The following is a 25,379-nucleotide window of genomic DNA, read 5'->3' on the forward strand; positions in this document are numbered from 1 at the left end:
ATGCTTCCTGGCTTGCCCTGACTGCATTAGAGCAGTCCATGCTAGGAGTATCCTGCTGATAGCTGTCTGGTTCCCAGAACATGAAAGGCAGGTGTCTTGGTTCCCTTCTTGGGGCTCTTCAAGCAGCATGGTTGGAAGCACATCTTTTTGGATGGACTGCATCCCCTTCAGATGCTGGGTTAGTGTCTGTGGAAATCTGGGGGAGAACCTGACCTGATCGGCCCAGCAGGGACCCCAGGAGCTGCAGGCCCCTCAACCCCTCTGCCAACTTCAGAATGGCTTCCCCAGGGGAGATGCTTCACCAGGACGAAAAACACCTTGAGATAGCTCAGACTTGTGACAGCTTTGGTCACTAGGGGTGACTTGAGCCCGATGCTAAGGCCACTATGTCAACTGCCTCTCTTCCCTCTCTTTCTCTCTGAATTTTTGGTGTCTTTCTCTCACTCTTGTTTCCACTTTCTCCCCATTTTATGCTCAGCCCTCTCTCTCTCTCCCTGTCTTCCTTTTGGTCTCTGTCTCCTCTGTTTTTGTTGCTGGTGGACGGTGGAAAAAGCCTCCTCTTTTTGTGGTCACCCAGTAGAAGCACTGGAGCATGGGGGTAGGTGGGGTTGGGGCCGGGATGTGCATTACAACCTGGGGAAGTGTGCAAAGTCTGTTCCCAGGGGTGAACCCAGTTTGGCCATCCCACGTCCTATCTGAATGACCAGGACTCAGCTTCCCACTAGGAGCATCTTTAGACACTCCGGAAAGCCAGGAAGCCCAGGAGAGCCCGAGGGGTTTGAGAAGCCAAGGCAAAGACAGCTGGTCTTTCCCTCTCTTTCTTTGTTGTTTCAGGTGCAACCCTGATCATGCAGAACCCAGAGTCCTACAAGGCAGGGAGAGCAGAGCACGACGATGCGTGGACAATGGAAAGGTGTGACAACGCATTCTGGGGAGGGGAAAAGTGTTAACCTTGGGATTCACTCTCAGATTTTGGAATAGAGAAAATACTCTTGCCACCCAATTCTGCAGCACCACATCTTCCTTCTGTGGACAAAGAAATGTTTCTCTTGGCCTTTGCCGAAAAATCTGCACATTCATGCCTTCTCTCATGTTTCCTATCTCTGCCTTCCATACTTGGGTATGCCATTCTTTATCCTCCCAAGGGATCCATTAACAAAAAACACACTTGCTTTGCAATCAAAGTGTACTTTATTAAAATTACTTTTACAGTTTTTATCTGTGTCTCATTCGGTGTCACTCTACATGTTTTAAAAATACCAACTCCAGGCATGGGATATAAAGAAACATGTCAGAGACATGAGGAGGGAAAAGGTGAGATATGGATGTTCCAGCAGCCAGGGTCTGGGCATGCAAGGCTCGGCCAACCATGTCATCCTGAAAGAGGGAGCGTGACAGAGTTCCCATGGTCAAAGGTACAAACCGACATGAGGCCACAGAATCCTTGGAAAGAAACTGGCTTGAGGGCAGTTGGTCAGGACTAAATCCACAGTCCCCTTCTTCAGTCAGGACTGATGCGGGTGACAGGACAGGGGGTGGACACTAGGGTGACTGCCTGACTCCAGTGCATTAAGTTCTACCTCTGCTTAAGGGGGCTTTCCTATACCTGTGTTTATTTTATCGAAAACTAGTTTTAAAAAAAGCAAATGGATAGGTAACAATTATTTAATACACAATCTTACATTCTACCAAAATCTTATATACCAAGTAGTAAACATGTATCAGAACTTAATACTAAATCTAGACAATAAAGAACTAAGCTTATACTAAAGTTGGCTCGTAATAGATGAAGAGTGAGGTCAATCTTGTATCCTGGTCAAGATGGAAACTTTTGGACTCTTCCAGTCCCAGGCTGAGGCTTCAAGGTGTCCCAGAGGAGTCTGCAACACAAACACAGGGATGCCATCACCGAGGAGGTGCAGAGTCAGATGGAAGGAGGGCTCCCCTGGGTGGATGTGTGGGTCCGTCAGGCTCCTCAGGGCCTGGAACTCCCCAGGGCTCAGATCCCCGTGGCACTGCCGTCTATGCTGTGCTTAGCTGAGGAGGTTTTCTGTTAGCAAAGAGGGAATACAATCGTCCTCCAGGAGCGAGTTCCCTGTGCATTGGGCTGGGCAGCCTTCAAGGGACTGATCCCTGCACAGTGAAACAGATGCAGCGGAAAGGGGAGGCTCCAGGAGACAAGGATGTAGTCCCTCCCAGTGGGGCCCTGGGAGGAGCAGGACATCTGATAACCCAAGGGAAGGGGTAACCAGCCCCTGCAGCCCATGCTTTATACCACTAACCATGAGACCTGCGTGGCAGAAATGGACAGAGGCCTGAAGACCTCCTTTTACCCTGAGAATGCTTTCTACCTCCTGGCCATTCTCGCTTGTGCTTTTCAAGGGGGGGGGGAAGAAGTGGAGAAATCAGTCTTCCTGTATTCAGACTATACTACAAAGCTACAGTCATTCAACTCTATGATCCTGGCGAAAAAGCAGCAACACTGATCAGTCAGAAAGCCCAGAAATAAACCCAAGCACCAAGGGTCAACTGCTCTATGGCAAAGGAGGCAAGAACATACACTGGAGGAAAGACATTGTCTTCCATCAGTAGTGCTGGGAAAACCGGACAGGTACCTGTCAAAAGTGCAGTGAGAACATTCACTAACACCATACACAGAAATAAACTCCAAATGGCTGGGCGACCTCCATGTAAGGCCAGATACTAGAAAACCCCTAGAGAACAACAGGCAGAATGCTCTTGGACATAAATCGCATCAAGATCTTGTTTGATATGCCTCCTAGAATAATGACAATAAAAACACAACTAAATCAGTAGGAACTAATTAAGCTCAAAAGCGTTTGCACAGCAAAGGAGACCTTTTTTTAAAAAAGAAAAACTCCACAGAATGGGAGAGAATATTTGTTTTTTTTTTTTTTATTTTCCCACTGTACAGCAAGGGGGTCAGGTTATCCTTACATATATACATTGCAATTACAGTTTTTCCCCCACCCTTTCTTCTGTTGCAACATGAGTATCTAGACATAGTTCTCAATGCTATTCAGCAGGATCTCCTTGTAAATCTATTCTAGGAGAGAATATTTGTACATGATTCACCCACCAATGGCTTTACCTTCAAAATAGAGAAACAACACATACAACTCATCCACCACCACAAAAACCAAACAACTCAATGCAAAAAGAGCCGGAAGACCTAAAGAGACATTTCTCCAGATGAGGCTTAGGGATGGCCAATAGGCACATGAAGAGATGCTCAACCTTGCTTGGTACGAGGGGACTACACATCAAAACTGCAGCGAGGGACCACCCCACACCTGTTAGAATGGCCGTCATTAAGTTGATAGATAACAAATGCTGGAGGGGGTGTGGAGAAAGGGGAACCCTCCTACACTGTTGGTGGCAGTGGAAATCAGTGTGACCACTCTGGAAAAGAGTATGGGGGTTCCTCAGAAAACTCACTACAGTACTACCCTATATGATCCAGCGATCCCACACCTGGGCATCTACCCAGACAAAACTTTCACTCAAAAAGACACATGCTCCTGTGGAGTTCCCATCGTGGCTCAGTGGTTAACGAATCCAACTAGGAAACATGAGGTTGCGGGTTCAATCCCTGGCCTTGCTCAGTGGGTTAAGGATCCGGCGTTGCCATGAGCTGTGGTGTAGTTTGCAGACACAGCTCGGATCCTGCATTGCTGTGGCTGTGGTGTAGGCCAGCAGCTCCAGCTCCGATTTGACCCCTAGCCTGGGAACCTCCATATTCCACGGGAGCGGCCCAAGAAATGGTAAAAACACAAAAAAATGAAAAACAAAAAAAAACCCAAACCCCCCTCAAAAAACACATGCCCCTGTATGTTCATGGCACAATTCACAAGAGCCAAGGCATGGGAGCAATCTAAATGTCCACCAACAGATGGATGGATGAAGACGATGGGGTACACATATACAATGTCGTACCACTCAGCTGTGTACAAGAAAGAAACAATGCCACTGGCAGCAACAGCGATGCCACTAAAGTTATCATGGTATGTGGCACAAGTCAGAAAGACAATGACAAATACCACATGACATCACTTCCATGCAGAAGCCAAGATAGCGCACAAAGGAACATATCTCCAGAACAGAAACAGACTCACAGATCTAGAGGACAGACGTGTGGGGAGCCAAGGGGGAGGGGAGAGGAAGTGGGATGGACTGGGAATTTGGGGTTGGTCGATGCAAACGCTTACATTTAGGATGGATAAGCAATGAGGCCCTACGCTGTAGCACAGGGAACTGTATTCAGTCTCTTTGGAGAGAACACAATGGAACATAAGAAGAGAAAAATAATGTATAAATAGGTGTGACTGGGTCCCTTTGCTGTACAGCAGAAATAGGTACAAAAATACCTCACTTCTTCAAAAAATACTTCATGTATATATAGGAGTCACACTCAGCCATAAGAAAGAATGAAGCCATGCAATTTGCAGCAACATGGACAGACCTAGAGATTATCATACTACGTGAAGTAAGTTAGACAAAGATGAAAGTTCTAACACTTCTATGCTGAATCTGAAACATGACTACAATCCAGCTTTTTTACAAAACTGAAACAACGCACAGACATGGGAAGCAAACTTCCATTAGCAAAGGGGAAAGGGAAAGGAAGGGAAGGGATCAATTGGGAGTGTGAGATTAATAGAGAAGCAACAAGGATTCACTGTGTAGCACATGGAACTCTATGCAATATCTTCTCATAACCTGTAAAGAAAAAGAATTTGAAGCTGTACACCTGAAACTAACACAATACAGTAAATAATCTATAGCAAAAGAAATTCAATAAATATTTTTCAGTATTAAGAGTTTCAAAAAATCATGAAGATGTGGTAGTAGAAATATAAATTTATCTTTTTATTCTATTGCTGCATGAAAAGTATATAGAAGAAAGGTATTCTCTTTTTCTTTTTTCAGCCACACCTGCAGCATATGGACGTTCATGGGCTAGGGGTCAGGGACAAGCTGCCTCTGCAGGCCTAAAACAGATGCCACAAGGTGGGATTTGAATCGCCTTTGCAATGTATGCCACAGCTTGCAGCAATGCCAGATTCTTCAACTGACTGAGCGAGGCCAGGGATTGAACCTGCATCTTCATGGACACCATGTCCTGTTTTTAACCCACTGAGCCACAGCAGGAACTCTGAGAAGACAATGCTTTTGAAAGTGTACTAAAACAAGTTACATTCATGTTATTAGATGACACAGTGAAAAGTCACTGAAAGGAATACAACAAATTTGAATCCTAGCCTTTCACTTTTCCCAAGAGAACACAGAACTGAATTGCCTCAGGGGTTGCTGCATTTGAACTTGTCATCTATGTCAAAGAATTTACAGAAGTTCCAACCTCAGTTTGAGAATGGGTGGCATGGGATGGCCCAGGCCATCCCTGGGCCTTACAGAGACTGAGGGAAGACCCAGACCCTGGAAATTCCCACTCAGGTTGGGATCCTGCCATGTCTTCTGTGTGATGCCAGGAGCACTAAGCATCCACAAGGATGCAGGGCTGGGCCAGGTGAGCCACTCTTCGTACATGAGCACTGAGGGATAGATGCCTTCATCTTGATTGTTTTCTGGAGCCCCGACATGAGGGAGGCCTTAGAGAGGCTGACACAAACTCAGAGGGAAAGGACCCTGTGTCACTTCTCTCAGGCTGAGATTGGTTCAGTACAGACCCGATGTGAATGCTCACCACCTGCCTCCATTTGGCCTGAGCCTCGGGGACCTGGGAGGGAGGAGACCAGGGCCAGGCTAGGAAGGGACACAGGGTCAACATGACTGGGATTTGGGGATCAGGGGATAGCAGTCTGATGGGAAGAGGGGGATCCAACAGGAGCTGTGACCACCTGGTCCTGCTGCCAGAGGCTCTGTCTGGGACATGGTCAATCCCAGGAGATGAGGTCACAGGGCCAGGAGAGAAAGGGTCTGAAGCAAGGCCAGCAGCTCCTTCACACAGTCCCCCAAATTCCTGCTGGCCAGGGGTGGTCTCTTTGGGCAGCTGGACATGGACCTCTCCCAGAGGGGAGGAGAGTCATGACAGCAGCCTGGGGTCAGCTGTGCAGGTGGACAGGACTCAAGGGTACTGGATCCTATGCAGCAACCCCAGATGACTTCTCCTTTATTTTATTTTATACTATTTTTGTCTTTTTCTTTATTCTAGGGCAACTCTGACAGGATATGGAGGTTCCCAGGCTAGGGACAAAATGGGAGCTGCAGCTGCCAGTCGAAACCACAGCCACGAAATACAGGATGCAAGCTGTATCTGCGACAAACACCATAGCTCACAAAAATGCTGGATATTTAAGACACCGAGTGAGGCAAGGGATCGAACCCGCAATCTCATGGTTCCTAGTTGGATTCCTTAACCACTGGAACTCCAAGTATGCCTCCTTTAACTCATCCAACTCTGCGAACATCCCTTCCCTCAGGACACACCGTGAAGACACAATAGGACAGGGAGGCCAGAAATCCCAAACATGCAGAGCCAGAGAGCTGCCTTCTCACCCACCACCTGACACTCACTCGACCAACTTGGTCTCCAGGGTCAAGGTGCCACCACTTCAGGTGCCACCACTTCAGGTCCCTCAAGGCCAATAAAGGAAACCAAGTCAACAGCTCTTGTGCACTGGGCCCTCACGGTGCCAATCACAAAGCAAACTTGCACAACGGGCAGAGACCAAAGCAGGAAGGAGCAGCTTTGGGAGGGAAAATCGATTCTCCCTCTCAAAGAAAAGGAGAGAGGAATACAAACACAGCACAACAAAGACCAGGGACCCAAGTCTTCTTCGTGGTATCCATTTCACAGGGGAAAACACCACAGCAGAGTGCCACTCATTAGGCCACCCACCCACCCACCCGCCAAGTCCTATCCCCCACTTCCTCCCTCTCCCGGCAGCAGGCGGAACCCAGGTGCTCCCAGGAACCCTCTCCCACTGGATCCCAGCTGCGTGCTCTTCCCTACCTGCAGCCTCCTCATCCTGGCGGCTGCTCAGGCTCTCCACCACTGAGTCTGTAGAAACACACCATCAGGGGAATCAAGGAGTTAGAAAGAGTGGCCCTCCCGTTTCTCCGGCTTCCCTGAGGTGACTACGGGTACAGAGCATCACCCTGGTTTTTCCTCCAGGTGCCCAGACCTTCCCTCTGCTCCATGGACTGAGACCCTTCCACACAAGGTGAGCACAGATGCCAACATTCAGGCATCTCATATCTGCTCCCTCTCCTTATTAAAGTAGGCGGTGAACATCTTTACATCAATTTCTTTCTGTTTTTAAGTTTCAGACTCACCTGCCCCACACTCCAAGCAGCAGGCGTCACCCAAGTGTCCCGGGATCCCTCTCCCATTGGCTCCTACCTGAGAGCTGTTCTTACCTGTATCACTTTCATCATGGTTGCTGTCACTCAGACTCTCCATGAAACATACTGCAGAGACACAGACATAAGGAATCAAGGTGTTAGAGCCTGTCCCCCACACGTATCCCCTACTTAGGGTTGTTTGCGGCCACACAGCACCACCCTGGCTTGTCCTCCGTGTGCTCAGAACTTCCCTCTGCTCTACGGCCTCAGAAGCTTCCATAAAACATTGGCCACAGTGGCAAACCTTCAGAGATCGTGGGCTGCTGAGGGATGGAGCCTTACACATCTCCCTTCTACGAGTCCATCTGGAGGCCTCAGCTCCAGGGTGACACACCTGAAATTCCAGCTGCATGGACACACTTGTGTGGTGGCCCCTGGGAGTGAACCATAGGCTGCTTTATTCTGTTCACTGCAAGAGGCAGACCTAACTACTGACTGAACTCAATTAAGCAGAAATGGCTCCTTCTGGCCAGTGGCTGGCACACTGTGGACAGCAGCTCTACAGAAGCACTGAGGAGAAAGGGACCACTGCCCGTGAGGTTCACCTCCAAAACATATATAAAGAAAACTCATACACCTCCACAACAACAACAGCAAAGAAACCACCCAGGAGTTCCCGTCAGGGCACAGCGGAAACGAATCCGACTAGGAACCACGAGCTTGCGGGGTTGATCCCTGGCCTCGCTGAGGGGGTTAAGGATCCAGCGTTGCCGAGAGCTCTGGTGTCGGTCGCAGATACGGGTGGAGAAAAGGCTCCCCCGCCCCAGCATTGCCGATGCGAACGTACACTGGTACAACCACTATGGAAGACACCATGGAGGGTCCTGCGAAAACTGAACACAGCAGGGCATGCGACCTAGCAAGCCGAGCACCCTGGGAAATATCAGGACAAATGTATCCAGGAAAAAGACATATGCCCCTCTATGTTTATGGCAGCACTGTTCACAACAGCCAAGACAGGGAAGCCACCTCATGTCCACAGACAGATGAATGGCTCATGACGATGTGGTCCACATAGCTGATGGAATTCACGACTCAGCCAGAAAATCGAAGAAGAAACCAATGCCACTCAAAACAATAGGGATGGATCGAGAGATTCTCGTGCAAAGTGAAGTACGTGACAAAGAGAAAGACGGATACCACCTGATCTCACTTAGAGGTGGAATCTAAAGCACGGCACAAAGGAACCTGTCCACAGAACCCACGGATGCAGAGAACAGACTTGTGGTTGTGAAGGGCACGGACTGGGAGTTTGGGGGCAGTTGATGCCAACTACGGCATTGAGAATGGAGAGACAACAAGGTCCTCCTGTTGCAGCACACGGAGAACGAGATCCAATCTCCTGTAATCGACCTGATCTCAGACGGCAATAATATCAAAAAAGGAACATACGTTAATGGACACACACGACTGGGGAACGTTGCTCCACAGCAGAGAGTGAAACAACAGTGTACCTCCATTAAAATAGAAACAAACAGAAAGGACAGTGTCTAACAATCCACTGAATGGAAAGACAACCTACAGAAGAGGATATTTGTAAATCTTGTATTTGAAACAGGGGCTCATATTTGGAATATATGGGAAACAACTACAAATCAATTGAATCAAAAGGCAAATACCTCAGTTGTAGATGAGTGGAAGCCTGGGAGAGACCCACCGTCCAAGAAGACCACAGAGAGCAGCACACAGAGGGCATGTTTCCCAAAGTCGCCTATCACAATGGAAAGGCAAAGCAAAGGCACCACGAGGTATCACCTCCCACCTGGTAGGACACGGAGTGTTTTCAAACCTGAACAGATGTTTGGGAAGATGTGACTGCCTGGGACTTCTGGACACTGTAGCAGGGAATGTCAACGGGGCCAGCCAGGACGGGAAACACCACGGCAGGACCCTGCAATCCCACTGCTGCATGGACATGTAAAGGAAGATCCATCAGTGTCGGGTAAAGAGACCTGCCATCCCAGGATCACGGCAGCGCCATACACAAGAGCCCAACAGAAACAGAGCCCCAGTGTCCACGGGCACACAGACTGAGAAAGACAACGGGGTGGATACAGACCATAGCAAGGTATTCCGTTGTCACAGAAGAAGGAAACCCTACCCATTGCAGCAATGCACAGAGAACTCGAGGACATTATTGACTGATTCACTTTTGGGCTTGAGGGCTGCCCCCGCAGCAGATGGAAATTCCCAGGCGAGGCGGCAAATCAGAGCTGTGGCCACCGGCCGACACCACAGCCACAGCCAAGCTGGATACCAGCCGCGTCTGGGACCTCTGCCGCAGCTCACCGCAATGCGGGATTCTTCACCCACTGAGCAAGGCCAAGGGTCGAACCCGTGTCCTCATAGGTACTGGTCAGGTTCATGAGCTCTGAGCCTCAACAGGAACTCGCTGGAGGACATCACTTCAAGTGAAGCCAGTCAGACACAGAAGGACAAAGACTCTCTGATGTCATGCACATGAGGTGTCTGAAAGACCACTCCTGAGCAGAGGCTGGAAGGGTGGCTGCCCCGAGTGGGCAGGAGGTGCGGGGGGAGCACAGCGTTCACAACACTCCCTCGGGACACTTACAACCTCAAGAGGCTCGAGTTCATGGCACATGTTTGAAACAACAGCATGAAAGTCTGCACCAAGCAGAGGGGGAAGAAAAGAGGAAACGAAAGACCAACAGAGGAAGGAAAGCCTTTTCCCCAAACCTTGCTCCCAGCGGGTGCAGGGAGAATGAGGGAATGGACAGTTAGCCTGCGGTCATCATGAGACTGTTCAACGAGAAACTGGACAGCTATGTGGTGCTAAGGCACAAGTGACTCCCCACAAAACACACCCACTCACACTGGTTCACAATCACACCAACAGGCCCTCACACGCACACCCCCCAATGTTCCCGGACACCTACCCCCACCATACAAAGAGCCTCCTTTCCTCCAGGGACCCGAGGACTTGGGATGGCCCTTTTGTGGGAAGTCAGTCTCTTTCACCCCATCCTTCACCCCCTTTCCCAGGAGGAACCCAGAATCAGGGTGTCTCTGCAACCAAAGGGGCAGGAAAGCACCCCCCGCCCTTCCTCAACACCTGGACTTCTCCTCAGCAGAGCCGGGTTCCAGAATACTTACGGCTTTCATCGTCCATCCCGTCCACCTGTGATGAGAGAAAAGAAAACACTGTGAGTGTCACAGCATCCTCCGCACTGTGGCCACAGGTCTTCCTGTGGTTGCGGACCGCAGGCACACAGACAGAAGGCAGAGTTGAGTCCGTTTCCCCAAAAGAAGACAGCAAAGACACCTGTGGAAAAGGCACCAGCTTTTCATGGAAGACCTCCCAAGTCCACGTTCATTTAAAAAACATTCAGGCTTCTTTGGAGTTCCCGTCGTGGCGCAGTGGTTAACGAATCCGACCAGGAACCATGAGGTTGCGGGTTCGATCCCTGGCCTTGCTCAGTGGGTTAAGGATCCGGCATTGCCGTGAGCTGAGGTGTAGGTTGCAGACGTTGCTCGGATCCCGCGTTGCTGTGGCTCTGGCGCAGGCCGGTGGCTACAGCTCTGGTTTGACCCTGAGCCTGGGAACCTCCATATGCCACAGGAGTGGCCCTAGAAAAGGCAAAAAGACAACAAAACAAAACAAAACAAAACATTCAGGCTTCTTCAAAGACAAATGCTCCCTATGTACACTTGGGAACTGATGTGGTCCCTTTTGCCAATGCCCCTTGGAAGGAGTTATTGGTTGGTACCAAACTTTGACTCAACATTCCTCCACAGAGGAATGTGCATATATCCTCTATAATGGACTTGCTCAGATTTCCTTTTCTGAAGTAGGCACATCCAAGAAGAAAGGAGGCACCTTTTTAAATCTCCGATCAAGAAAGGTGAGCTTACCTTGGGGGCAAGCTGGTCTTCCTGCTCAACCAGGTCGCTGGCTGGGGACTCCTCGTCATTTTCAAGGGATGGGCCCGCCTCCTCCTCTGCCTCGTCAATGCAGGCAGCCTCCTCCTGCACCTTCTCAGTTCCCGGCCCCACCTCCTCCTCATTTGCCCCAGCCAGGGCCTCCTCCTCCGTCTTCTCACTCCCGCCGGCCTCCACAACATCATCGAGGGTTGCTAGGGGGACACACAGTCACTGTCAGCAAGGCGGTGGTGCTGCTCAGGAGGTACTCTGGGCACCTCACCTGACTGGACATGGGCTGGGAGTCAAGGGGTGGGGGTGGGATGAAGCACGGATGGAGCTTCTCTTGGCCCATCCTCCCGGGTAAACGTTTTGAAGGACGGCAGAGAGCACCTTGAAAGACCTGAGAAAGGGAGCCTCTGCCTCTCTTGCTAAAGGGAACCTCTCCGTGGCATATTCTCCATCTGAGAAATGGCCAACACGAGCATGCAGGCTCTGCTGCCATGACAGAGTCTCGTGAATCCTCCTGCCCATTTTCCTCTCCAGCCACATTCCTCCATCTTCTGAAACGGCAGGAGATCATTTCAGCTTCCCTACTCTTCCCACAGGGTGCTCCTGTGTTCACACGCCATCCTCTGGGATGTTTTGCCTCTTTTCTTTTCTTAGATACATAATGCTTCTCTTTGGAATACTTTGGCAATAGGAAACTCACGGGGAGAGCAGGCCTTCCCAATGCTATGTACTTTGCACCACTGTCCATAACAACTTTTCTCATCATAACTCATAGGACCTCTGCACCCATTCAGGAATGACTCCCCCTTCAGCCCTGCTGCCAGGGCTTGGCCATTTCTACTTTCCATCTCTGACACTGCCGAGTCTGGTTACCGCCTATATGTTGAGTTGCACGATATTTCCTTCTCTGTGCTGCCTGATTTCTCTATTTTTTTTTTCTATTGATACTTGTTGTTTTTTAGGGCCACACACATGCCATATGGAGGTTCCCAGGCTAGGGGTCTAATAGGAGCCGTAGCTGCCATTTTATGTCAGAGCCACAGCAAGGCAGGATCCCAGCTGCATCTGCCACCTACACCACAGCTCACGGCATTACTGGATCCTTAACTCACTGAGTGAGGCCAGCGATCGAACCCGCAATCTCATGGTTCCTAGTTGGATTCCTTAACCACTGGAACTCCAAGTATGCCTCCTTTAACTCATCCAACTCTGCGAACATCCCTTCCCTCAGGACACACCGTGAAGACACAATAGGACAGGGAGGCCAGAAATCCCAAACATGCAGAGCCAGAGAGCTGCCTTCTCACCCACCACCTGACACTCACTCGACCAACTTGGTCTCCAGGGTCAAGGTGCCACCACTTCAGGTGCCACCACTTCAGGTCCCTCAAGGCCAATAAAGGAAACCAAGTCAACAGCTCTTGTGCACTGGGCCCTCACGGTGCCAATCACAAAGCAAACTTGCACAACGGGCAGAGACCAAAGCAGGAAGGAGCAGCTTTGGGAGGGAAAATCGATTCTCCCTCTCAAAGAAAAGGAGAGAGGAATACAAACACAGCACAACAAAGACCAGGGACCCAAGTCTTCTTCGTGGTATCCATTTCACAGGGGAAAACACCACAGCAGAGTGCCACTCATTAGGCCACCCACCCACCCACCCGCCAAGTCCTATCCCCCACTTCCTCCCTCTCCCGGCAGCAGGCGGAACCCAGGTGCTCCCAGGAACCCTCTCCCACTGGATCCCAGCTGCGTGCTCTTCCCTACCTGCAGCCTCCTCATCCTGGCGGCTGCTCAGGCTCTCCACCACTGAGTCTGTAGAAACACACCATCAGGGGAATCAAGGAGTTAGAAAGAGTGGCCCTCCCGTTTCTCCGGCTTCCCTGAGGTGACTACGGGTACAGAGCATCACCCTGGTTTTTCCTCCAGGTGCCCAGACCTTCCCTCTGCTCCATGGACTGAGACCCTTCCACACAAGGTGAGCACAGATGCCAACATTCAGGCATCTCATATCTGCTCCCTCTCCTTATTAAAGTAGGCGGTGAACATCTTTACATCAATTTCTTTCTGTTTTTAAGTTTCAGACTCACCTGCCCCACACTCCAAGCAGCAGGCGTCACCCAAGTGTCCCGGGATCCCTCTCCCATTGGCTCCTACCTGAGAGCTGTTCTTACCTGTATCACTTTCATCATGGTTGCTGTCACTCAGACTCTCCATGAAACATACTGCAGAGACACAGACATAAGGAATCAAGGTGTTAGAGCCTGTCCCCCACACGTATCCCCTACTTAGGGTTGTTTGCGGCCACACAGCACCACCCTGGCTTGTCCTCCGTGTGCTCAGAACTTCCCTCTGCTCTACGGCCTCAGAAGCTTCCATAAAACATTGGCCACAGTGGCAAACCTTCAGAGATCGTGGGCTGCTGAGGGATGGAGCCTTACACATCTCCCTTCTACGAGTCCATCTGGAGGCCTCAGCTCCAGGGTGACACACCTGAAATTCCAGCTGCATGGACACACTTGTGTGGTGGCCCCTGGGAGTGAACCATAGGCTGCTTTATTCTGTTCACTGCAAGAGGCAGACCTAACTACTGACTGAACTCAATTAAGCAGAAATGGCTCCTTCTGGCCAGTGGCTGGCACACTGTGGACAGCAGCTCTACAGAAGCACTGAGGAGAAAGGGACCACTGCCCGTGAGGTTCACCTCCAAAACATATATAAAGAAAACTCATACACCTCCACAACAACAACAGCAAAGAAACCACCCAGGAGTTCCCGTCAGGGCACAGCGGAAACGAATCCGACTAGGAACCACGAGCTTGCGGGGTTGATCCCTGGCCTCGCTGAGGGGGTTAAGGATCCAGCGTTGCCGAGAGCTCTGGTGTCGGTCGCAGATACGGGTGGAGAAAAGGCTCCCCCGCCCCAGCATTGCCGATGCGAACGTACACTGGTACAACCACTATGGAAGACACCATGGAGGGTCCTGCGAAAACTGAACACAGCAGGGCATGCGACCTAGCAAGCCGAGCACCCTGGGAAATATCAGGACAAATGTATCCAGGAAAAAGACATATGCCCCTCTATGTTTATGGCAGCACTGTTCACAACAGCCAAGACAGGGAAGCCACCTCATGTCCACAGACAGATGAATGGCTCATGACGATGTGGTCCACATAGCTGATGGAATTCACGACTCAGCCAGAAAATCGAAGAAGAAACCAATGCCACTCAAAACAATAGGGATGGATCGAGAGATTCTCGTGCAAAGTGAAGTACGTGACAAAGAGAAAGACGGATACCACCTGATCTCACTTAGAGGTGGAATCTAAAGCACGGCACAAAGGAACCTGTCCACAGAACCCACGGATGCAGAGAACAGACTTGTGGTTGTGAAGGGCACGGACTGGGAGTTTGGGGGCAGTTGATGCCAACTACGGCATTGAGAATGGAGAGACAACAAGGTCCTCCTGTTGCAGCACACGGAGAACGAGATCCAATCTCCTGTAATCGACCTGATCTCAGACGGCAATAATATCAAAAAAGGAACATACGTTAATGGACACACACGACTGGGGAACGTTGCTCCACAGCAGAGAGTGAAACAACAGTGTACCTCCATTAAAATAGAAACAAACAGAAAGGACAGTGTCTAACAATCCACTGAATGGAAAGACAACCTACAGAAGAGGATATTTGTAAATCTTGTATTTGAAACAGGGGCTCATATTTGGAATATATGGGAAACAACTACAAATCAATTGAATCAAAAGGCAAATACCTCAGTTGTAGATGAGTGGAAGCCTGGGAGAGACCCACCGTCCAAGAAGACCACAGAGAGCAGCACACAGAGGGCATGTTTCCCAAAGTCGCCTATCACAATGGAAAGGCAAAGCAAAGGCACCACGAGGTATCACCTCCCACCTGGTAGGACACGGAGTGTTTTCAAACCTGAACAGATGTTTGGGAAGATGTGACTGCCTGGGACTTCTGGACACTGTAGCAGGGAATGTCAACGGGGCCAGCCAGGACGGGAAACACCACGGCAGGACCCTGCAATCCCACTGCTGCATGGACATGTAAAGGAAGATCCATCAGTGTCGGGTAAAGAGACCTGCCATCCCAGGATCACGGCAGCGCCATACACAAGAGCCCAACAGAAACAGAGCCCCAGTGTCCACGGGCACACAGACTGAGAAAGACAACGGGGTGGATACAGACCATAGCAAGGTATTCCGTTGTCACAGAAGAAGGAAACCCTACCCATTGCAGCAATGCACAGAGAACTCGAGGACATTATTGACTGATTCACTTTTGGGCTTGAGGGCTGCCCCCGCAGCAGATGGAAATTCCCAGGCGAGGCGGCAAATCAGAGCTGTGGCCACCGGCCGACACCACAGCCACAGCCAAGCTGGATACCAGCCGCGTCTGGGACCTCTGCCGCAGCTCACCGCAATGCGGGATTCTTCACCCACTGAGCAAGGCCAAGGGTCGAACCCGTGTCCTCATAGGTACTGGTCAGGTTCATGAGCTCTGAGCCTCAACAGGAACTCGCTGGAGGACATCACTTCAAGTGAAGCCAGTCAGACACAGAAGGACAAAGACTCTCTGATGTCATGCACATGAGGTGTCTGAAAGACCACTCCTGAGCAGAGGCTGGAAGGGTGGCTGCCCCGAGTGGGCAGGAGGTGCGGGGGGAGCACAGCGTTCACAACACTCCCTCGGGACACTTACAACCTCAAGAGGCTCGAGTTCATGGCACATGTTTGAAACAACAGCATGAAAGTCTGCACCAAGCAGAGGGGGAAGAAAAGAGGAAACGAAAGACCAACAGAGGAAGGAAAGCCTTTTCCCCAAACCTTGCTCCCAGCGGGTGCAGGGAGAATGAGGGAATGGACAGTTAGCCTGCGGTCATCATGAGACTGTTCAACGAGAAACTGGACAGCTATGTGGTGCTAAGGCACAAGTGACTCCCCACAAAACACACCCACTCACACTGGTTCACAATCACACCAACAGGCCCTCACACGCACACCCCCCAATGTTCCCGGACACCTACCCCCACCATACAAAGAGCCTCCTTTCCTCCAGGGACCCGAGGACTTGGGATGGCCCTTTTGTGGGAAGTCAGTCTCTTTCACCCCATCCTTCACCCCCTTTCCCAGGAGGAACCCAGAATCAGGGTGTCTCTGCAACCAAAGGGGCAGGAAAGCACCCCCCGCCCTTCCTCAACACCTGGACTTCTCCTCAGCAGAGCCGGGTTCCAGAATACTTACGGCTTTCATCGTCCATCCCGTCCACCTGTGATGAGAGAAAAGAAAACACTGTGAGTGTCACAGCATCCTCCGCACTGTGGCCACAGGTCTTCCTGTGGTTGCGGACCGCAGGCACACAGACAGAAGGCAGAGTTGAGTCCGTTTCCCCAAAAGAAGACAGCAAAGACACCTGTGGAAAAGGCACCAGCTTTTCATGGAAGACCTCCCAAGTCCACGTTCATTTAAAAAACATTCAGGCTTCTTTGGAGTTCCCGTCGTGGCGCAGTGGTTAACGAATCCGACCAGGAACCATGAGGTTGCGGGTTCGATCCCTGGCCTTGCTCAGTGGGTTAAGGATCCGGCATTGCCGTGAGCTGAGGTGTAGGTTGCAGACGTTGCTCGGATCCCGCGTTGCTGTGGCTCTGGCGCAGGCCGGTGGCTACAGCTCTGGTTTGACCCTGAGCCTGGGAACCTCCATATGCCACAGGAGTGGCCCTAGAAAAGGCAAAAAGACAACAAAACAAAACAAAACAAAACATTCAGGCTTCTTCAAAGACAAATGCTCCCTATGTACACTTGGGAACTGATGTGGTCCCTTTTGCCAATGCCCCTTGGAAGGAGTTATTGGTTGGTACCAAACTTTGACTCAACATTCCTCCACAGAGGAATGTGCATATATCCTCTATAATGGACTTGCTCAGATTTCCTTTTCTGAAGTAGGCACATCCAAGAAGAAAGGAGGCACCTTTTTAAATCTCCGATCAAGAAAGGTGAGCTTACCTTGGGGGCAAGCTGGTCTTCCTGCTCAACCAGGTCGCTGGCTGGGGACTCCTCGTCATTTTCAAGGGATGGGCCCGCCTCCTCCTCTGCCTCGTCAATGCAGGCAGCCTCCTCCTGCACCTTCTCAGTTCCCGGCCCCACCTCCTCCTCATTTGCCCCAGCCAGGGCCTCCTCCTCCGTCTTCTCACTCCCGCCGGCCTCCACAACATCATCGAGGGTTGCTAGGGGGACACACAGTCACTGTCAGCAAGGCGGTGGTGCTGCTCAGGAGGTACTCTGGGCACCTCACCTGACTGGACATGGGCTGGGAGTCAAGGGGTGGGGGTGGGATGAAGCACGGATGGAGCTTCTCTTGGCCCATCCTCCCGGGTAAACGTTTTGAAGGACGGCAGAGAGCACCTTGAAAGACCTGAGAAAGGGAGCCTCTGCCTCTCTTGCTAAAGGGAACCTCTCCGTGGCATATTCTCCATCTGAGAAATGGCCAACACGAGCATGCAGGCTCTGCTGCCATGACAGAGTCTCGTGAATCCTCCTGCCCATTTTCCTCTCCAGCCACATTCCTCCATCTTCTGAAACGGCAGGAGATCATTTCAGCTTCCCTACTCTTCCCACAGGGTGCTCCTGTGTTCACACGCCATCCTCTGGGATGTTTTGCCTCTTTTCTTTTCTTAGATACATAATGCTTCTCTTTGGAATACTTTGGCAATAGGAAACTCACGGGGAGAGCAGGCCTTCCCAATGCTATGTACTTTGCACCACTGTCCATAACAACTTTTCTCATCATAACTCATAGGACCTCTGCACCCATTCAGGAATGACTCCCCCTTCAGCCCTGCTGCCAGGGCTTGGCCATTTCTACTTTCCATCTCTGACACTGCCGAGTCTGGTTACCGCCTATATGTTGAGTTGCACGATATTTCCTTCTCTGTGCTGCCTGATTTCTCTATTTTTTTTTTCTATTGATACTTGTTGTTTTTTAGGGCCACACACATGCCATATGGAGGTTCCCAGGCTAGGGGTCTAATAGGAGCCGTAGCTGCCATTTTATGTCAGAGCCACAGCAAGGCAGGATCCCAGCTGCATCTGCCACCTACACCACAGCTCACGGCATTACTGGATCCTTAACTCACTGAGTGAGGCCAGCGATCGAACCCGCAATCTCATGGTTCCTAGTTGGATTCCTTAACCACTGGAACTCCAAGTATGCCTCCTTTAACTCATCCAACTCTGCGAACATCCCTTCCCTCAGGACACACCGTGAAGACACAATAGGACAGGGAGGCCAGAAATCCCAAACATGCAGAGCCAGAGAGCTGCCTTCTCACCCACCACCTGACACTCACTCGACCAACTTGGTCTCCAGGGTCAAGGTGCCACCACTTCAGGTGCCACCACTTCAGGTCCCTCAAGGCCAATAAAGGAAACCAAGTCAACAGCTCTTGTGCACTGGGCCCTCACGGTGCCAATCACAAAGCAAACTTGCACAACGGGCAGAGACCAAAGCAGGAAGGAGCAGCTTTGGGAGGGAAAATCGATTCTCCCTCTCAAAGAAAAGGAGAGAGGAATACAAACACAGCACAACAAAGACCAGGGACCCAAGTCTTCTTCGTGGTATCCATTTCACAGGGGAAAACACCACAGCAGAGTGCCACTCATTAGGCCACCCACCCACCCACCCGCCAAGTCCTATCCCCCACTTCCTCCCTCTCCCGGCAGCAGGCGGAACCCAGGTGCTCCCAGGAACCCTCTCCCACTGGATCCCAGCTGCGTGCTCTTCCCTACCTGCAGCCTCCTCATCCTGGCGGCTGCTCAGGCTCTCCACCACTGAGTCTGTAGAAACACACCATCAGGGGAATCAAGGAGTTAGAAAGAGTGGCCCTCCCGTTTCTCCGGCTTCCCTGAGGTGACTACGGGTACAGAGCATCACCCTGGTTTTTCCTCCAGGTGCCCAGACCTTCCCTCTGCTCCATGGACTGAGACCCTTCCACACAAGGTGAGCACAGATGCCAACATTCAGGCATCTCATATCTGCTCCCTCTCCTTATTAAAGTAGGCGGTGAACATCTTTACATCAATTTCTTTCTGTTTTTAAGTTTCAGACTCACCTGCCCCACACTCCAAGCAGCAGGCGTCACCCAAGTGTCCCGGGATCCCTCTCCCATTGGCTCCTACCTGAGAGCTGTTCTTACCTGTATCACTTTCATCATGGTTGCTGTCACTCAGACTCTCCATGAAACATACTGCAGAGACACAGACATAAGGAATCAAGGTGTTAGAGCCTGTCCCCCACACGTATCCCCTACTTAGGGTTGTTTGCGGCCACACAGCACCACCCTGGCTTGTCCTCCGTGTGCTCAGAACTTCCCTCTGCTCTACGGCCTCAGAAGCTTCCATAAAACATTGGCCACAGTGGCAAACCTTCAGAGATCGTGGGCTGCTGAGGGATGGAGCCTTACACATCTCCCTTCTACGAGTCCATCTGGAGGCCTCAGCTCCAGGGTGACACACCTGAAATTCCAGCTGCATGGACACACTTGTGTGGTGGCCCCTGGGAGTGAACCATAGGCTGCTTTATTCTGTTCACTGCAAGAGGCAGACCTAACTACTGACTGAACTCAATTAAGCAGAAATGGCTCCTTCTGGCCAGTGGCTGGCACACTGTGGACAGCAGCTCTACAGAAGCACTGAGGAGAAAGGGACCACTGCCCGTGAGGTTCACCTCCAAAACATATATAAAGAAAACTCATACACCTCCACAACAACAACAGCAAAGAAACCACCCAGGAGTTCCCGTCAGGGCACAGCGGAAACGAATCCGACTAGGAACCACGAGCTTGCGGGGTTGATCCCTGGCCTCGCTGAGGGGGTTAAGGATCCAGCGTTGCCGAGAGCTCTGGTGTCGGTCGCAGATACGGGTGGAGAAAAGGCTCCCCCGCCCCAGCATTGCCGATGCGAACGTACACTGGTACAACCACTATGGAAGACACCATGGAGGGTCCTGCGAAAACTGAACACAGCAGGGCATGCGACCTAGCAAGCCGAGCACCCTGGGAAATATCAGGACAAATGTATCCAGGAAAAAGACATATGCCCCTCTATGTTTATGGCAGCACTGTTCACAACAGCCAAGACAGGGAAGCCACCTCATGTCCACAGACAGATGAATGGCTCATGACGATGTGGTCCACATAGCTGATGGAATTCACGACTCAGCCAGAAAATCGAAGAAGAAACCAATGCCACTCAAAACAATAGGGATGGATCGAGAGATTCTCGTGCAAAGTGAAGTACGTGACAAAGAGAAAGACGGATACCACCTGATCTCACTTAGAGGTGGAATCTAAAGCACGGCACAAAGGAACCTGTCCACAGAACCCACGGATGCAGAGAACAGACTTGTGGTTGTGAAGGGCACGGACTGGGAGTTTGGGGGCAGTTGATGCCAACTACGGCATTGAGAATGGAGAGACAACAAGGTCCTCCTGTTGCAGCACACGGAGAACGAGATCCAATCTCCTGTAATCGACCTGATCTCAGACGGCAATAATATCAAAAAAGGAACATACGTTAATGGACACACACGACTGGGGAACGTTGCTCCACAGCAGAGAGTGAAACAACAGTGTACCTCCATTAAAATAGAAACAAACAGAAAGGACAGTGTCTAACAATCCACTGAATGGAAAGACAACCTACAGAAGAGGATATTTGTAAATCTTGTATTTGAAACAGGGGCTCATATTTGGAATATATGGGAAACAACTACAAATCAATTGAATCAAAAGGCAAATACCTCAGTTGTAGATGAGTGGAAGCCTGGGAGAGACCCACCGTCCAAGAAGACCACAGAGAGCAGCACACAGAGGGCATGTTTCCCAAAGTCGCCTATCACAATGGAAAGGCAAAGCAAAGGCACCACGAGGTATCACCTCCCACCTGGTAGGACACGGAGTGTTTTCAAACCTGAACAGATGTTTGGGAAGATGTGACTGCCTGGGACTTCTGGACACTGTAGCAGGGAATGTCAACGGGGCCAGCCAGGACGGGAAACACCACGGCAGGACCCTGCAATCCCACTGCTGCATGGACATGTAAAGGAAGATCCATCAGTGTCGGGTAAAGAGACCTGCCATCCCAGGATCACGGCAGCGCCATACACAAGAGCCCAACAGAAACAGAGCCCCAGTGTCCACGGGCACACAGACTGAGAAAGACAACGGGGTGGATACAGACCATAGCAAGGTATTCCGTTGTCACAGAAGAAGGAAACCCTACCCATTGCAGCAATGCACAGAGAACTCGAGGACATTATTGACTGATTCACTTTTGGGCTTGAGGGCTGCCCCCGCAGCAGATGGAAATTCCCAGGCGAGGCGGCAAATCAGAGCTGTGGCCACCGGCCGACACCACAGCCACAGCCAAGCTGGATACCAGCCGCGTCTGGGACCTCTGCCGCAGCTCACCGCAATGCGGGATTCTTCACCCACTGAGCAAGGCCAAGGGTCGAACCCGTGTCCTCATAGGTACTGGTCAGGTTCATGAGCTCTGAGCCTCAACAGGAACTCGCTGGAGGACATCACTTCAAGTGAAGCCAGTCAGACACAGAAGGACAAAGACTCTCTGATGTCATGCACATGAGGTGTCTGAAAGACCACTCCTGAGCAGAGGCTGGAAGGGTGGCTGCCCCGAGTGGGCAGGAGGTGCGGGGGGAGCACAGCGTTCACAACACTCCCTCGGGACACTTACAACCTCAAGAGGCTCGAGTTCATGGCACATGTTTGAAACAACAGCATGAAAGTCTGCACCAAGCAGAGGGGGAAGAAAAGAGGAAACGAAAGACCAACAGAGGAAGGAAAGCCTTTTCCCCAAACCTTGCTCCCAGCGGGTGCAGGGAGAATGAGGGAATGGACAGTTAGCCTGCGGTCATCATGAGACTGTTCAACGAGAAACTGGACAGCTATGTGGTGCTAAGGCACAAGTGACTCCCCACAAAACACACCCACTCACACTGGTTCACAATCACACCAACAGGCCCTCACACGCACACCCCCCAATGTTCCCGGACACCTACCCCCACCATACAAAGAGCCTCCTTTCCTCCAGGGACCCGAGGACTTGGGATGGCCCTTTTGTGGGAAGTCAGTCTCTTTCACCCCATCCTTCACCCCCTTTCCCAGGAGGAACCCAGAATCAGGGTGTCTCTGCAACCAAAGGGGCAGGAAAGCACCCCCCGCCCTTCCTCAACACCTGGACTTCTCCTCAGCAGAGCCGGGTTCCAGAATACTTACGGCTTTCATCGTCCATCCCGTCCACCTGTGATGAGAGAAAAGAAAACACTGTGAGTGTCACAGCATCCTCCGCACTGTGGCCACAGGTCTTCCTGTGGTTGCGGACCGCAGGCACACAGACAGAAGGCAGAGTTGAGTCCGTTTCCCCAAAAGAAGACAGCAAAGACACCTGTGGAAAAGGCACCAGCTTTTCATGGAAGACCTCCCAAGTCCACGTTCATTTAAAAAACATTCAGGCTTCTTTGGAGTTCCCGTCGTGGCGCAGTGGTTAACGAATCCGACCAGGAACCATGAGGTTGCGGGTTCGATCCCTGGCCTTGCTCAGTGGGTTAAGGATCCGGCATTGCCGTGAGCTGAGGTGTAGGTTGCAGACGTTGCTCGGATCCCGCGTTGCTGTGGCTCTGGCGCAGGCCGGTGGCTACAGCTCTGGTTTGACCCTGAGCCTGGGAACCTCCATATGCCACAGGAGTGGCCCTAGAAAAGGCAAAAAGACAACAAAACAAAACAAAACAAAACATTCAGGCTTCTTCAAAGACAAATGCTCCCTATGTACACTTGGGAACTGATGTGGTCCCTTTTGCCAATGCCCCTTGGAAGGAGTTATTGGTTGGTACCAAACTTTGACTCAACATTCCTCCACAGAGGAATGTGCATATATCCTCTATAATGGACTTGCTCAGATTTCCTTTTCTGAAGTAGGCACATCCAAGAAGAAAGGAGGCACCTTTTTAAATCTCCGATCAAGAAAGGTGAGCTTACCTTGGGGGCAAGCTGGTCTTCCTGCTCAACCAGGTCGCTGGCTGGGGACTCCTCGTCATTTTCAAGGGATGGGCCCGCCTCCTCCTCTGCCTCGTCAATGCAGGCAGCCTCCTCCTGCACCTTCTCAGTTCCCGGCCCCACCTCCTCCTCATTTGCCCCAGCCAGGGCCTCCTCCTCCGTCTTCTCACTCCCGCCGGCCTCCACAACATCATCGAGGGTTGCTAGGGGGACACACAGTCACTGTCAGCAAGGCGGTGGTGCTGCTCAGGAGGTACTCTGGGCACCTCACCTGACTGGACATGGGCTGGGAGTCAAGGGGTGGGGGTGGGATGAAGCACGGATGGAGCTTCTCTTGGCCCATCCTCCCGGGTAAACGTTTTGAAGGACGGCAGAGAGCACCTTGAAAGACCTGAGAAAGGGAGCCTCTGCCTCTCTTGCTAAAGGGAACCTCTCCGTGGCATATTCTCCATCTGAGAAATGGCCAACACGAGCATGCAGGCTCTGCTGCCATGACAGAGTCTCGTGAATCCTCCTGCCCATTTTCCTCTCCAGCCACATTCCTCCATCTTCTGAAACGGCAGGAGATCATTTCAGCTTCCCTACTCTTCCCACAGGGTGCTCCTGTGTTCACACGCCATCCTCTGGGATGTTTTGCCTCTTTTCTTTTCTTAGATACATAATGCTTCTCTTTGGAATACTTTGGCAATAGGAAACTCACGGGGAGAGCAGGCCTTCCCAATGCTATGTACTTTGCACCACTGTCCATAACAACTTTTCTCATCATAACTCATAGGACCTCTGCACCCATTCAGGAATGACTCCCCCTTCAGCCCTGCTGCCAGGTCTTGGCCATTTCTACTTTCCACCTCTGACACTCTGCCGAGTCTGGTTACCGCCTATATGTTGAGTTGCACGATATTTCCTTCTCTGTGCTGCCTGATTTCTCTATTTTTTTTTCTATTGATACTTGTTGCTTCTTAGGACCACACGCATGGCATATGGAGGTTCCCAGGCTAGGGGTCTAATAGGAGCCGTAGCTGCCATTTTATGTCAGAGCCACAGCAAGGCAGGATCCCAGCTGCATCTGCCACCTACACCACAGCTCACGGCATCACCAGATCCTTATCCCCCTGATTGTGGCCAGGGGTCAAACTCACAATCTCATGCTTCCTAATCGGTTTCCCTGCTGGCACGCCATGATGGGAACTCCTCACTTTTGGTCAAACAGTACTTAGTTTTTTTTTTTGGATCATCCTCTTGGTATCCTATTTAAAATTTTACTTTTGTTTCCGGTAGAATACTGTTCTCTTCTGTTCACATATCGCATTTGATCTGTCTCCTGATCTCTTGTCATTTGTGATTGGTTTCATCTCTTTGCTGTTGGGAATAACGTCCTTCTACAAATGGGAGTGTACACGTTCTCTATGGTAACATACTGGGGCCTCCTAATATTTTGCATGTGTCCAACCTCAACTACTGGCACAGCCCAAAAACTGAATGTGAATGTAAATGGGGAACTTTTCATTAATTAAAATTATAGGAATCTTTTGCTGCTCAGTGTACCATGAGTTCCCCATTCAGTGCTGGACGTTGTCATTGGTGGAAATTGGAGGAATGGGTTAGAGGAGCTTTCTGTAATATCCACCATTTCTTGTTAATATAATCTTGTTCTAAATCATTTCTAGTATTGTTTTCAAATTGGGAAATGTGGTTCCATGCAGGGATCTATTACAACTGGAAATGTTAAATATCAGCAAATGTCATAAAATGAGTGAGGTCACCTTTGCTATTAACCAGGAACCAAATGTCGATTTTAAATGAATCATTATTTCCATAGTTGGGAAATTACCAACTGAGTTATTCAATTTATTTTTTGCTTTTTTTGTCATTTTGCCTTTTCTAGGCCTGCTTCCCTCAGCATATGGAGATTCCCAGGATACGGGTCTAATCAGAGTTGTAGTGGCCTACAGTGACCACTGCCACTGCAACTCAGGATCCGAGCCACATCTTCAACCTACACCATGGC

General features: G+C 50.8%; 1 protein-coding gene across 11 annotated transcripts in view; it reads right to left on the bottom strand.

Moving 5' to 3' along the window:
- Window positions 1–1,172: 1,172 nt before the first annotated feature.
- LOC146398877 (uncharacterized) overlaps window positions 1,173–25,379 on the bottom strand; it is a 112,624-nt gene continuing 88,417 nt past the window's right edge. For 8 of the 11 annotated variants that reach the window (XM_084979456.1, XM_084979454.1, XM_084979455.1 and 5 more), the window contains 13 exons: window positions 23,354–23,574; window positions 22,595–22,619; window positions 19,496–19,546; window positions 19,089–19,136; window positions 17,307–17,527; window positions 16,548–16,572; window positions 13,449–13,499; window positions 13,042–13,089; window positions 11,260–11,480; window positions 10,501–10,525; window positions 7,402–7,452; window positions 6,995–7,042; window positions 1,173–1,880 (listed from right to left, as the gene is read on the bottom strand). In XM_084979456.1, the coding sequence (XP_084835582.1) occupies window positions 1,861–1,880; window positions 6,995–7,042; window positions 7,402–7,452; window positions 10,501–10,525; window positions 11,260–11,480; window positions 13,042–13,089; window positions 13,449–13,499; window positions 16,548–16,572; window positions 17,307–17,527; window positions 19,089–19,136; window positions 19,496–19,546; window positions 22,595–22,619; window positions 23,354–23,574 (1,055 nt within the window). In that variant the 3' untranslated portion in view covers window positions 1,173–1,860. Of the gene's footprint in view, window positions 1,881–6,994; window positions 7,043–7,401; window positions 7,453–10,500; window positions 10,526–11,259; window positions 11,481–13,041; window positions 13,090–13,448; window positions 15,339–16,547; window positions 16,573–17,306; window positions 17,528–19,088; window positions 19,137–19,495; window positions 19,547–22,594; window positions 22,620–23,353; window positions 23,575–25,379 lie in introns of all 11 variants that reach the window. The other 3 variants (XR_014817562.1, XR_014817561.1, XR_014817563.1) reach the window with 1 other exon arrangement.

Source organism: Sus scrofa, chromosome 10 (genome assembly GCF_054392235.1).
Source record: "Sus scrofa isolate SSC_HxYL_T2T_F1_AM1 chromosome 10, Sscrofa_HxYL_maternal_Yorkshire_Landrace_v2.0, whole genome shotgun sequence".
Classification (NCBI taxonomy): domain Eukaryota; kingdom Metazoa; phylum Chordata; class Mammalia; order Artiodactyla; family Suidae; genus Sus; species Sus scrofa.